General features: G+C 45.4%; 1 protein-coding gene across 2 annotated transcripts in view; it reads right to left on the bottom strand.

Annotated features, from left to right (window-relative positions):
- The window catches only part of RAB6A (RAB6A, member RAS oncogene family), a 45,834-nt gene that overhangs the window by 8,352 nt on the left and 24,283 nt on the right, over positions 1-13,199 (bottom strand). The window contains exons 2-6 of one of the 2 annotated variants that reach the window (XM_084288987.1): positions 9,799-9,857; positions 5,631-5,684; positions 4,121-4,226; positions 2,244-2,355; positions 960-1,053 (exon numbers count right to left, since the gene is read on the bottom strand). In XM_084288987.1, the coding sequence (XP_084145113.1) occupies positions 960-1,053; positions 2,244-2,355; positions 4,121-4,226; positions 5,631-5,684; positions 9,799-9,857 (425 nt within the window). Of the gene's footprint in view, positions 1-959; positions 1,054-2,243; positions 2,356-4,120; positions 4,227-4,293; positions 4,400-5,630; positions 5,685-9,798; positions 9,858-13,199 lie in introns of both variants that reach the window. The other variant, XM_084288986.1, reaches the window with a different exon arrangement.

Genomic DNA, 13,199 nt, shown 5'->3' with positions numbered 1-13,199 from the left:
AAGATGCAGATTGATATTTTTTACCTAAAAATCTATGCATACGCATGCACGTGCTCGCTCTGTGGTGATACCCAAGGGTGAAAGCCTCCTGCAGCTTGCAGTGGTTATTTCCTCCTGCCATAACACCGCCTGCCAAACGCTTTAGTGGTCATGGGCTCCAGAGGAGAAATTGCCAGATCAATGAAAAAGCAGCACCCCGCTGAGCCGGGAGGGATGCACAGCTCTGGCTGCGTATTCAGGAAGCCCCAGTAAGCACATTTGCTGACATAACTAACAAGAAACAAACAATTCTGTCATGTAAACACCGGATCAGTCGTGTAGCGTTTACTGCTCTTACCAGCTCGCTTTATCTTCGTTAAGGCAACTGATTAAATTCTGACTCGTCTCGCAGCACAAACCCCGAGTTGCGCTGCTGTTGCATCAGCTCACGAGACATCTCCCTGCTTCCCCTAATTCAAAAGCAGCTCATCAGCTAACGAAAATAAACAGCTTAAGCCGTCCAAGAGCATTTGCTCGAGCCTTCAGTGCCTTCCAACAGAGCAGGAACACCAGCTTACACTGTCTCAGTATCCAGCAGAAGCATTTTAATCCATCACACTCCTCCTACATCGGTTTGTCCACGTTCATTCACCGAACAGGCTTTGGTTGGTGCCTGAATCTGTTCGATCCAGACACCGTTAGGGGCTGCATCAACAAGAATTTGGGAAGGCGTGATGCTGTGCCCACAAAGCTTCTTCCTAAATCCTTTGTTCTAAGAGGAAAGAGGTTCCATGCCATTTGCTGCAAGGTCAGGGATCCTTCAGCCAACAATTTAACTCCAAGATGCTGCCTTTTGTGTACAGACTCCAAACGTCCCTCTAACACCCTACACAAAGATGTCTAGGAGCAGATCTCATTTCCACACTGGTGTGCACTAACAGAAGATGTCTGATGCTGGATGCAGGCACCACGGCACTCACCTGTTTTACGTTGTATCCTGCTTTTGCACTAGTTTCGATGAACATTACATTCAGCTCTTTGGCTTTTCTTTCTCCTTCCTCGATGGACACTTGTCTGGGGGAAGATAACACAGAATCAGAAAAAAAAACACCTCGAGAATTAAGGTTGTTGTCTTTAACCCAAGGAAACAGCTCCTACATTACAGTTCTCAAAGCATTTCCCTGCACACAGATGCCACATTTTGAGTGTAGCTCTGCACTAGGATAACCATTTCATCCCTTTAGATGGACTTCAGCAGCACACCTGGCTCCCAGAGTAAAGCAGCTGAAAGGGAAAATGAGACTCCTTCAAGTCCCTGCCCAGGAAGCTGTGCTTTTATGCTTGAAAAGGCAGCAACTGGAAGACTTTGATACCCAATAACTATCATCAAACTGCAGACAACAGCACTATTTTAAGGAAGGACCAAGCAAAACCATCTCATATCAAATCACTTTTTGCTGTTTTCACCCCAACCTGGGCGTCCCACCCATTAAGCAGTCCGCTAAATCTGGAGAAAACTTTGTCTCAAGAGCTTCCGAACAAAAATCATGAGGCATCTGTGCGTGTGTGAGAGTGAGAGAGAGAGAACAGTTTTTAATAGGATGTTTATAGATTTTATATAACAGATTTTATAAATCTGAAGGGTCACAAGCGAAGCTACTCTGAGAAAACGTGGATTCCAAACAAATACAGAATACTTCCATTACTTCCAAATAAAAATACTTCCATTTCATGCTTTAGTTTTATACTTTTATGGCTTTTCACTCCGTGTTAGCAGTACCATAAACCCAGAATAAGCAGAGTACACAATAAACAGAGTACACAGCTAAAGCTGAGGATGCTTATCTTCTAATAAAAGTATTTAAGTCTGCCAGCTTAGGAAAACACCTTGTAGACCTTTAAATGGGAGGATTACTTGCACCTATCACTTGTATCAGAGCAAATTTATGAAGTCTGAGTGTTTGTAACCACTTCAGCTCATTCATTCACTGCTGCAGGTTGCTTTTAACGTTCTGTTCTCTCCTGACACCCGAACAAGTGGGTCACAGTTTCTCACACTCATTCATAGCGCTGTGCTGCAAATTTGGGCTTGCCCAAAAGAGAGGAGTTTAAAGATCTGGGTTTATCTAATCACAGCCACCTCCAGTTAAAACAAACTTGAGCATTTGGGAAGGAAATAGAAGTGTTCCTTTTAAAATCATCATCTTGGAGAAAATAGCATCAGGCTAAGAAAAGCATTCAAAAGAGGAGTTCTTCCTCCGTACCTCTTATCTGCTAGATCTGTTTTATTTCCCACCAGCATGATGATGACATCGCTGCCCCTTTCCGTTCTGACATCATCGATCCATTTTGTTGTTTGCTGGAACGAGTTTACATCTAGCAGAGAACAGGGGAGAGGATTATCACTGCAGGTATTCTTCACGTTTCGCTGCTAACACATCTCAGTCTCATATAGAAGCTTCGTTTTCTCTGGAATTGGCACAATAAGGTGATGAAGAACCAGCAAGCGAGACCCTACGTGCCCCACGCTGACGTGTAGGAAAGCTTTGGCAGTGACTTCAGATGGGCAAACTTCACTCCCTGGCTTGGAATTCACCCCTAATGAACAGAGTTAGCCCTAACTTGGTCTTGACAGCATCTAAAATGAGAAATCTTATTGCTCTTTTAGACCAGTTCCCGTTTTGTTTCATTGCTTCTCAAAGCTATTTCATATCAGCTATGGGTTTGTACAGCTTAATCACTTCTCACTGGCTAGGTTTAGGGTTCTCCCTAGGAATTATCCGGGTTATAAAACCCTCCTAGCAACTCCTGCACTGCTGAAAAACGAGTTCCAAACAGTTCCTGATCATTAGCATGGAACAAGAAAGACAAAATTTAACGTATCCATAATAACTTTTTCTTAACGACACCTCCTTAAAAGAGGGAAGAGAGTTTTAGGAAGCCACCCTGCTCTGAGGAGACAGCATGTTAGTAAAAATAATTTCCTTTTCCCATAAGGAAAACTGCCCCAGAGCCCAGCATTTGCCAGTTAGCCACGCGAGAGCATCCGAGTTGCCTGCGTGGCTTTCAGCACTTAGAAAATGGGGGCTCTGCAGCAGCTCTCGACAGTTATTGATTTTTTTTAATGGCTTCTACTGCATAGTAATATATTGCACGCCAGACAGGCGAGGCTTGATCATTTGCCAGCGTCTTCATTTGTCTCTTTACTACTCGGTAATACTGAATTTGCTCGGTCGGTAAGAGAAAAATTCAAGGTTCACGGCTAACTTGCAATTTTAGCTCAAGTGAAAGCGCTATTTTTAACAATTAAAGATTTTATAGGTAAAGCCCTCATTCCTGCTATAATCTTCTAATATTTATAAAGCAAAGGACAAGCTCTTCTGCATTTGTATAGATCTAGGCCATCGCTCTCCGTCAGTTCTGGTTTGGAACTGGAAATGTCTACAGGTTTAATTCCTCTAAATCAAATTTCTGCTCTTTTAAAACGCTGAACCCTACTAAATCAGGGGGCTCTGGACTGAGGGGAGGGACAGAAGGAGAAGAGTTGAAGAAAGCACTAATATTTTAGTTCACAAAAATGTACATACCTTAGTAAGAAATGGAAGAGCAGTTGTTAAAGGGCAAGGGCTCAGGGGTTAAAGTCGCACAAATTGCAAAACGTGGATGATTGATTCGATGAAAATGTGGTGTTAATGCACCTTCCCCCCAGCCCATGCCCAAACCTCGTGGGGAGGGGGGGGCAGATGGAGTGAAGCAAGCTCGGGCTACCAGTGCAAAGTCTAAATGGAGAATTCAGACCTCGACGGACATGAGGCAGGTGTTTGGGACCAAAAATCAGAGGTCATCCCGTGATCGAAAAGCTGATGAAATGGGGTTTAAAAAAAAAAAGTGCAACGAGACCAGCCAGGACTCAAGGCTTCGGGAGGATGTGAGAGGAAAGGGTTACGAAACGAGGGCGTTCGTGGGACAGTTCATACATTACAAGAGGGTGGCTAGCTTCAAACTGAACGACGGTGAAAGAAAAGGTTTTCTTTGTCATGCCAGAATGAAGAACAAGCACGTGGCTGTGATAGGACATGCAAAGCTAGGCTAAAGGATGGAAAGGGCAGAGGATTAGAAATGCAGAATTCCCCCCACTCACTTGTGATATCATAAACAACAACTGCAACAGTGGAGTCACGAATGTAGCTAGGAATCAAGCTCCTGAACCGTTCTTGACCTGCTGTGTCCCATAATTGCAACCGTACCTAACAAAATCAGTCAAACAAGCAAGAAAAATAAGAAAAAAGGTCAAACCCAGTGCAATATACCTACTTGTGATATCGTAAACTACTACAGCAGCAGCAGAGTCACGGATGTAACTGGGAATGAGGCTACGGAAACGTTCCTGACCCGCAGTATCCCACAGCTGCAACCTGATCTGTGGGTGGGAGAAAATTAAAAAAGCCAAACTGCCACTAAAAAATAAAAAGAGTAAATAAATCGCACTTTTTGAAAAAGCCCAAGGAAAATATAAACTCATGCAGGAGATGACTGGGGGCTGGGAGCAGCTGCCAACTGTCTCCTCCTTTACAGAGATCTCTCCCAAGCACTTGTAGTAGCCAAACTGGCGTGGTGTGTGCACCCAGCTGCCCTTTCTGCTGCCTTATCTCTTCAAAAATGTTTCCCTTCCAGAAGGGGAGAGAGAGGATTGCTCAGCTTTCAAAGGGAAAGGAGCAAGGAGGTAACTAAGGCAAATAATATTCACCTGCAGTTCTGCCTACACAAGGTTTTCATGCTCTGCTGCTATCCTCCCTCGGGACTCGAGCACCTAACTCTCCAACAGCCCGGTTGCTGGTGGAAGAATCAGGCCCCACACCCCATTTTTAAAGGAAAAAACCTTCAGCTGCTGTCAAAGCACAGGAAAAGCTACTAACGTGATTTTTTCAGGGAGGATAAAACGCTAGTTACGCTCTGTGCTTAAGCCCTAGCCACGTTTTAAATTAACATGCACACAGATGAGGTTTAACGTCTCTTACCATCAGGGTTCTGAAAGAAAAAGGCAAAATATCCTAAAAGCAACGTGTGTGGAAGGATGTGCAGGAGTCGTTTTGCTGTGGGAAGACCAGCTCTCAGCACTGAAGCCCTTTTAATGCAATCACATTCGTTGTGGGCTCCTACAGAACCGTAAGCTTATGCAGCCCTGCTCAGCTTGCTTCTGCGAACAGCTCAGTGGCTGAACTGAACTCCTTAACGAAGGGAACTTCTTAATGAAGGATCCGAGCTAATTTTAAACCACAGACTCTCTTCCAGAGAGCAGTGATCTCATTCATTTCGGGAACTAGAGCTGCAGCAAGCTAAGTAACAGGAGTAATTTGTGGGTTACTACTGAGGGCAACCTTTTTCTATTTAAATAAGTCAAATTAAGAACTAACGAGCCGGCTACAAACCAGCAACATTTGGCAAAACTGTTCTGTATCCTTCAAAAGCTGAAGGGGTTAAGTGTGAAGCGATTTCCCTGCACAGCTCTGTCAGTCTGGAAGCAGCTGGTGGGTGAAGGCTCAGCTTGTCCTTCCAAGCGATCCCAGAACCGCGCGCGCTGCACCGTCACAGCAGATGCTGATCCTCGCTCCTACTGTACACAGAGAAGTGCCAAGGAAAATCTTACTCACTGTTCGATCCTCCAAATACATGGTTTTCGATAAGAAGTCGATGCCAATTGTTGCCTGGAGGGAAAGAAAAAAAAAAAGAACTTCAAATGAAGCACCGGAATAACGGCAGCAGTTTGCAGGGGAGCGAGCATTTCTGCCACAACTGGAGTGGATCTGCAAGAAAAAAAAGTGTTTTCTTACTTTTAGGATTCATTTAGGAGTTTCCTTAATATCCCTAACAGGTACATTATCTTGAAACACAAAAGTTGTTCAGCTTAACCTCAACTTCTTCTTACTGGCAGTTTAATCCTCACAATCATGTGGGGATCAGCAAGGATTCTTGTAGAAGTATTTCGGTGTCCATCAGCTGAACCACGTACCTTCCCTTTAAGCCTTTTTCCTCAGGTGGGCAGCTTCACGCCTGCTGCAGCACGAGAGCCCACACCCCAATAATTTATTAATAATGCTCAGCTAATCCTAAAGCCCACTGCAGCATGACTGCATCCCAGCTGCTAGACACCAGTGGGAGCTTCGTGTCGAACCTCCAAATGTGTTTAAGAGAAAGAAAAAAGAGGAAACCACAACTAAGTGCTTTCAAGAATTGCTTTTTAAATATCTTCTCCCCGTATTTCACAGCTGCATTGAGCAAATCCAAGCTCAAAGGGGTCGTTTGCATCAGGGACACAACTGAGCTGAGGCTAAAGGGGTGCCCAGGATTTAGCAGGACACCGAGCACCTCAAGCAGCTGCACCCTCAGCAACTTCAATATTTATTGAATCAAGTGAATTGATTAAAAAAGATAAAGGGCAAAGTGTCAGCAAGGGCAAAGAGACTTGAGGCTACTTCCCTGCACTCCCATGATGAAGCAGGGTTTTCTAATGGAGAGTTTATTTTACTGTTTATGCTTTATATTGTTAGACTTCTATTATGCCATCATTATATATTGTTATTATTTATTGTATTATTACATATAATTAATTCCCTGTGTTCTGACAGGTATTTTAGGTGGTAGGAAGAAAGAACAGAGCCCTAGGAGGCTAACAGAGCAATGTGCCTCCCTTCTGCTTTTGTGTTGTATGGTTTGGGTGAAGGGTACTCCTCTAAGACTGCCTCAAAGACCCTTCTGTGTTCCCTTGTGGCTCCTTGATTTGTCTATGAAGAAAAAAAGCTACAAAACACTTTGGATCTCACACCTCGGGATCTGAACCTGCCTCAGCCCCTACCTCACGCTTCCTCATGGCCGTATCAAGTCCCCGTGAGCCTGCTGGAAATGCTGAGTGCTGCACAGCTCCCTCAGGGCAGCGAGACTCCTGCACTTGAACACCAAAAATGTGGGAGGTGGGACAGAAAGGCCAGGCTCAGAACTCACTTCAGATCCTGAAAATTTTTGCGCTGATCGTGCTGAGAAAAACAGGCCGGCAGGTCCCTCGCTTCCAGGCTGTGACAAAGCTCTTGTTTCTAAGCCCCTAGCACCTTTAAGAATGACATGAGGTTTGTTAATATTAAATTACATTTCATAATTGCACTCAAGAATTCCACAGCTGAGAGCCAGATGCATTTGTCCACCTGTGCTGCTCGGACCAGCTCACAAGGATGTGGAGAAGAACCAGGAGCAGATGGCAAGGAGAGGATCCAGGCACTCCCCAGCCCAAACTTGTACTAAAATAGGTAAGCTACTAACAGACATTTTGTCACAGGCCTGACAAAAAGGAGGAGAAAAGCTTGGGAAATAGTCACAGATCGGTCGTATGAAGAGCTGTGCAATGTACGAGGGGAGGAAAAGACTTATTCCTGGCAGGACAGAAGACACGGGCACAAAACCACGGGCACAAATGGTTCTGTGAAGTGAAGCTACCCTAATTAAGAGGGTTTAACGCTGTGTACACAGGACAAGCAATAATTCGGAATGCTCTCTGCATGGCTGAGAGGTGCTGCAAGGCCCAGCTGGAGATTTCAAGGCTACAGGCCCAGCACAGATGCTCAGGTGGGCCACGTTATGGATGGGTTTGTGCAAACGTGCATCAGAACAGCTTTTAATCCAGCTCTCCTCCCATCCCTGCTAAGAAGGACACCACCTTATGGACAATCCTTGCTGACACACAACAACCCAAGGCTACGCGAGGAGCCTGAGGCAAAGCAAGAACCAGGCCAAGTCACCGGCCAGGGCTCCAACTCAGCAGCGTCCTCCCCTCTTCTCCTCCAGGAGGCTGAAGCTAAAGGGAAGCGTGGTTTCTAATTTTCCTCTTGCACAACACAGAGTCGCCGTGTCTGCCACCGCTGGGCTTTCATTATGCACCGCACACGGCGCCACAGAACAAGGAAAACCTCTCCCAGCACGGCCACGGGGAAGAATCTCTCCTGGTGAAACAGAAAACACCAAATTGGCAGGATTTTATTCCAGGCGTTTGGGCTCGACACGGTACAGCGAGTTCTTGGTTCATTCACCAGCGCTGCTTTCACGAAAACAGCTCATTAATAAGCTATTTGGGCAGCAGCTGAACTCCTTTTATCTAGCAAAAAGGAAAGCAACGTACAGCAGAGATTTTATTAAACAGCAGCCTTCTATTTTTACCAGCCCAACGCAAAAAAGCCTTGTTCAAATGATAGCTTGTGGCAGCTTTCGGAAAACGGGCATTCAAAATTTATCAGAAATGTCCAGAAAGAGCAAAATCAGCCAGCAGCTAACCTGCAGCTGCAGTTACCCACGGACAGCTTTCGATAGGCGTTATCAGCCGAGTGCTTGGCTTGGAGAGGTCTCTACAAAGCCCTGGGCACGGAGCTGATGCTAACGTGACGTGATGTTGGCTGAATTGCTTCAATTCTCATGACTCATTCCTTCTTCCAGCTGCATCAAAAGAGGAGACATTTCCCTGCCTCGGTCATGACTTGAGTAGAAGAGAGGTGTTTGGATGAATGGCACCATCCCAAGTACGTTAACACGCAAAATAAGCGCACGTGTTTGGTAAACCCTCAAGATTTCTCACTGTTTTAAGCCCCACTCACTCATTTTGCAATCATTTAGCCTATTATGTCACACCGGCTTCCCGTGGAGACTGCAATATTATCACACAGCACAGAGGGTCAAACCTCTTCAAGAAAGAACTAGGACGCGAGCTCCGCAGAGAAAAGGAGTAGACCTGAAAGCAAAATACTGTGGGGATAAGAAAAAAACACACAGATTAAATAAAAGAACTGCATTCACATGTCCATGTAATTACAGTGGGCAGAATTTGAAAGGATGTTTGCTCCCTTGGGAGCAGCGATGTGCATTCCTGCCCTCCTACACCACAGCAGCTTTGCTTCTCCTGTTATTAAGTGAGAACTTCCAGCTCGCTCTGCCCAACTTGCCCAGCAGCAGCAGTGAGGAATTACTGAGGAGGCAGGAAGGAAATCATTAATGGGTAAAGAGATTTAATCAAGAGATTCTCGGATAGCCACTAAGTAACAAAAGAAACACGGCTTTTTTTGTGTCTTTTCCCCATTAGCTTCTCCTCCCACCTCCCCTAAAAAACCCCTCGCATCCGTCAGGGAACAGATTTTCTCGATTTAGTGAATATGGAACATCACCAAGTGCCATCAAGCCACGAAGCAAGCTTTCCCTTGGAGAAGACCCACTTTAGTTTATGAAATTATACTTCAACACTTCCGTTTATGACACTAAAGTACTTTTAGGATGAGCCTGGAAAGGTGGCAAGCTACAAAATGTGGGAGCGGGTGCCAAAAATTGCTCCTCAAAATCCAACTGGCATCAGTTCGAAGGGACTTGTCACCAAACCTTAACCAGCAACGGGGCTGCAGGGCCGACTGGAAGAGGACAACCACTGCTCCAGCCCCAACCTCGCAACCCCAACCTGGTTTAATTAAGAAATATGCATAGTAAACGGTCACAGAATTGGAGAGGGGCAGGGAACGAGTGCAAAACAACCCAAAACAACCCAAAACAACCAGGTCTGAGGTCTTTGTTTTGGCAGATAGCATAAAATGGTGTCCTAAAACACACCAAACCCTACAATCCAGTGCTCTCTGCTCCTCGAGTCCCTGCTCAGCCCCCCTGCACCAGCTCTTGCAGTTCAGCTCTTGCAGTTCAGCTTTCTGCCTCTTCTTTTTAGGAGTCGGGTACCTGCTACATTTTCCCCGCAGAGGCGTTAGGTCTGGCAGCAAAAGGTGGGGATAATACGGATTAACTTACCTGGTAGGTGTTGTCAAAGCTGTCGTACATGAACCTGGTGATCAAGGAAGTCTTCCCCACTACAAGAAAAAAAAAAAAAGAAAACACAGATTCAAGGAGCTATTTCAGCAAAAGTTTTAAACGAGTGACTTTAAAATGGTTTGGGGCTGAGTTTTACCCAGAGTCCTGCAGATCTGCATGGTGCAATTACACCTCCTATAAACAAAAGAGTAGTTATTTGGCTTTACAATGCAAATTCATTAATGTGCATGTTTTTCTGGAAAGGGTTGGCTCTTGCAACACAATCCTCACCGCTCCATTACCTTCACCCTTCCTTTAACGAGATGTCCACAACTCCTTTTTGCACAAGCAGGTTGATCTGTTGTTAAAACCCCATTACCCACCCCTGCAGCTGGTAAATCCACGTGGTGCCAGGCCAGGTTTGCAGATTTTGGAAGCCAGCAGCCAAAAAAACCCCGGTAAGGCCTGCTCTGTGCAGCCATTTGAGGTGCTGCAGCTCCTCTAATTGCAAATCTGCTCGGCCAGGTTAAATCTCAGGTGTGTTGAACCATCAAGTTCTCATTTCATAACCAGGATCTGCATCAGCTGCGTGTTTATGTGTATGTAGGTCCATATATATATGTATACACGCAGATATATACATCACACACATATATATAGTTAAAAACACCTCCAGCCGGGTATCAGACCCCCTCGTAATCCCATTTTTCTTAAAAACCAAGAAACCAGAGGTTCATTTCGGAGAAATCACCATCACACAGTTATTTTCCATGCTTTTTCTCCCAGCTGAGCCAGGAGAAAGCCTCACTCACACCCACCAGACATCTCCCTACCCCGTCCCACCTTCACCCAGAGATGTTCAGGAACCAAACACCTGAAGCTGCCTCAATTTCATGTCTTTAAAGCCCCTTAATTGCACGTAGATTATTTAGGACACGAATTTCCTCAAGCATAAATCCTTCCCGTTGTCTTCTGGCCTCCTTGCAGCTGGGATTTGCCAGCTCCCAGGCACTTAAGAGGAGCAGGGGGAGCTGGGTGGGTTGTGCTGGCCTCAAGTGCTGTGTCTCAGGCAGGCAGGATTCCCGAAGCCAGAGCTCAATTTTGCCCTGCGATGATCAGCAGCACAAGCTGCTGCAGGACAAACAGCCACGGGCTGCAAGGATTTCACCCCAAACCCAGCAAAAACAAGAACCTGGAAGGAAAAGGATGAGGAAATCCCACACCTTCCCACTGCAGCACTTCCTAAATCCTAGTGCCGGCTTTGCAGCACCAAACAAGGTGGCTCTTCCTCACCTGGCCACCAAAACAGCCTGATAAATTGAATTATCTGCAATCAAACCCATGGAAGGATTTGCTTTGGGAAATCACTTTTTCATTTGGAAGTCTTGCAGCAGATCGTGTGCCTTCCCACCGCACACTGAGACGTCTCGAAGGGAGCCTGGTCTAGAAAATAAAAAGCTAGAATATAAAAAAGTCTAGAAAATAAATAAAATCTAGAAGATAAAAAATCTAGGAAATAAAAAATCTAGAAAATGAAAATCTAGGAAATAAAGGTCTAGAAAATAAAGGTCTAGAAATTTAAAAAAAAATATCTAGAAAATAAATCTAGAAAAAAGTTCTAGAAAGTTAAAAAATCTAGGAAATGAAATCTAGAAAATAAAAATCTAGACAATTAAAAAAATCTAGATAAAAAATCTAGAAAAATATAGAAAGTAAAAAAAATCTAGGAAAAAAAAAACTAGAAAATAAAGATCCAGAAAATTTAAAAAAAAATTAGAAAATTAAAAATCTAGAAAATAAAATCTTTAAAAGGTGTCTATGAGTTCCTTGAGCTTCTTCTCCTACCCTCACCCGTTTCACAGAGGAGGGAAACGGGGTGCAGCTTGGCTCGTTCACGTTTCAATACCTGCTTCAGCCAACGTTTGGATGGAGTTTCTTAAAGTGTTTCACCTCTAAGCCATTTCTCCCCCAGAGCGGGGAAAAATTTCAAGATGCAAACACGTCCAGGGCAGCGTTAGTCAACAGCACAGTGGCAGGCAGCAGCCTTTAAGCCAAAATATTTCTGGTATGCTGCTGGGACACGGAAAAAAAAGGCGTTAAGGTTATCCCTGGAGGGATAAAGGTGGGGAAGGAGAGAGGGAAAGGATTTTTTCCCTCGTGCAGGGCTCTGGTGGAGCAGAGGGAGCTTCTGCTGGAGGCATTTATGGCTCTGTTAGGGGAAAATGAGGAGAAACTCTGGTTCAGGAGCTGAGAAAGAGCTTTTTTGGCAAGAAATCTCAGCCTGCACGGATCACACAATGACCAGAAGGCGATGGGGAGCAGAGGAGCACCATAGTGGTTAACCAAAAAACCTCGTTTGTCCCGATGCTGAACATCAACCCTGGAAGCTTTTCCGAGCTGGTTAAGCTCGGGGCTCTCTGACTTGCTGGCAGGTTTCTCCTCAGCTACACCAGCTCCAGAAAAATCTGGTCCAAGGGATGTCTGGTGGCTCCTGCTCTGGGCTTTCTCACCAGCTGCCTCCCTAACCCCATTCCCTGAACAATCAGACCCAAAAAACACAGCCTGTGGGGTGCTTTTTCCTAGGGAGAGAAGCGTTTTGCTGCACAAGACAATAAGTGGAAGCGTTAATCTGCCTTAATTTTGATAAACTGCAATGTTTTAATATCCCACGAGACAGGGAGAAAGCTTTTATGCTGCTACAGAAAAATAAGGAGCTCCTAAAAAGAGAAGCTGGATCCTTTTTTCGTTACAGAGACGAGCAAAGACGAGCCTCCTTCCAAACCAGCAACCGAATCAGCGGTGGCTAAGAGCAAAGAGAGACATAATTGAGTTAAAAGATGGGAACTTGTGAAGTTTCTATCCGTGAAATTGCCGCTAACGACGGAGGGGGGCCAAATGCAAAGCCTTCAGCAGCTAATTGAGTCGACCTGATCAATATTCTTTGTCTGGAAGCCCTGAGCTGCTGCCCGGCGCTTATTCCAGGCCGGGCATTTGTCTGCGAGATGGGATCGATAGCGTTCATCTCAGAGCTCCAGCGACTTTTCATCTGCCAGCACTTCCCGGCGAGATTTCAAGGTCGTCCATCTGATTCCTGATGGTCGTTCATTTGGTTCTGCTGCTGCCAGAGCCTCCTGTGCTGGAGGTTGGTGCATCCAGCACCAGGCACTGCTAATGACGTTGATTAATAGGGGGTAGAGGCAAATCCTCAGTGCCAGAGCCTGTGGAGTACCTGCTGATGGTTACTGCTGGCTTTAAGGTAACGAGTCCCCAGGGAGACTCTTACAAGAGCCAGGGAAGGAGGTTAGGGACAGGACGCCACCAACGTGGCATTTCCAGGTTGTTTGGCACCAGGCGGGGTGTGCAAAGAGCTCAGGAGACGTTCAGGAGTGACCTACAAAGGA

The sequence above is a fragment of the Netta rufina genome (genome assembly GCF_964035555.1).
Source record: "Netta rufina genome assembly, chromosome: 1".
NCBI classification, from domain to species: Eukaryota; Metazoa; Chordata; class Aves; order Anseriformes; family Anatidae; genus Netta; species Netta rufina.
This window is presented reverse-complemented; position numbering and strand designations above follow the sequence as displayed.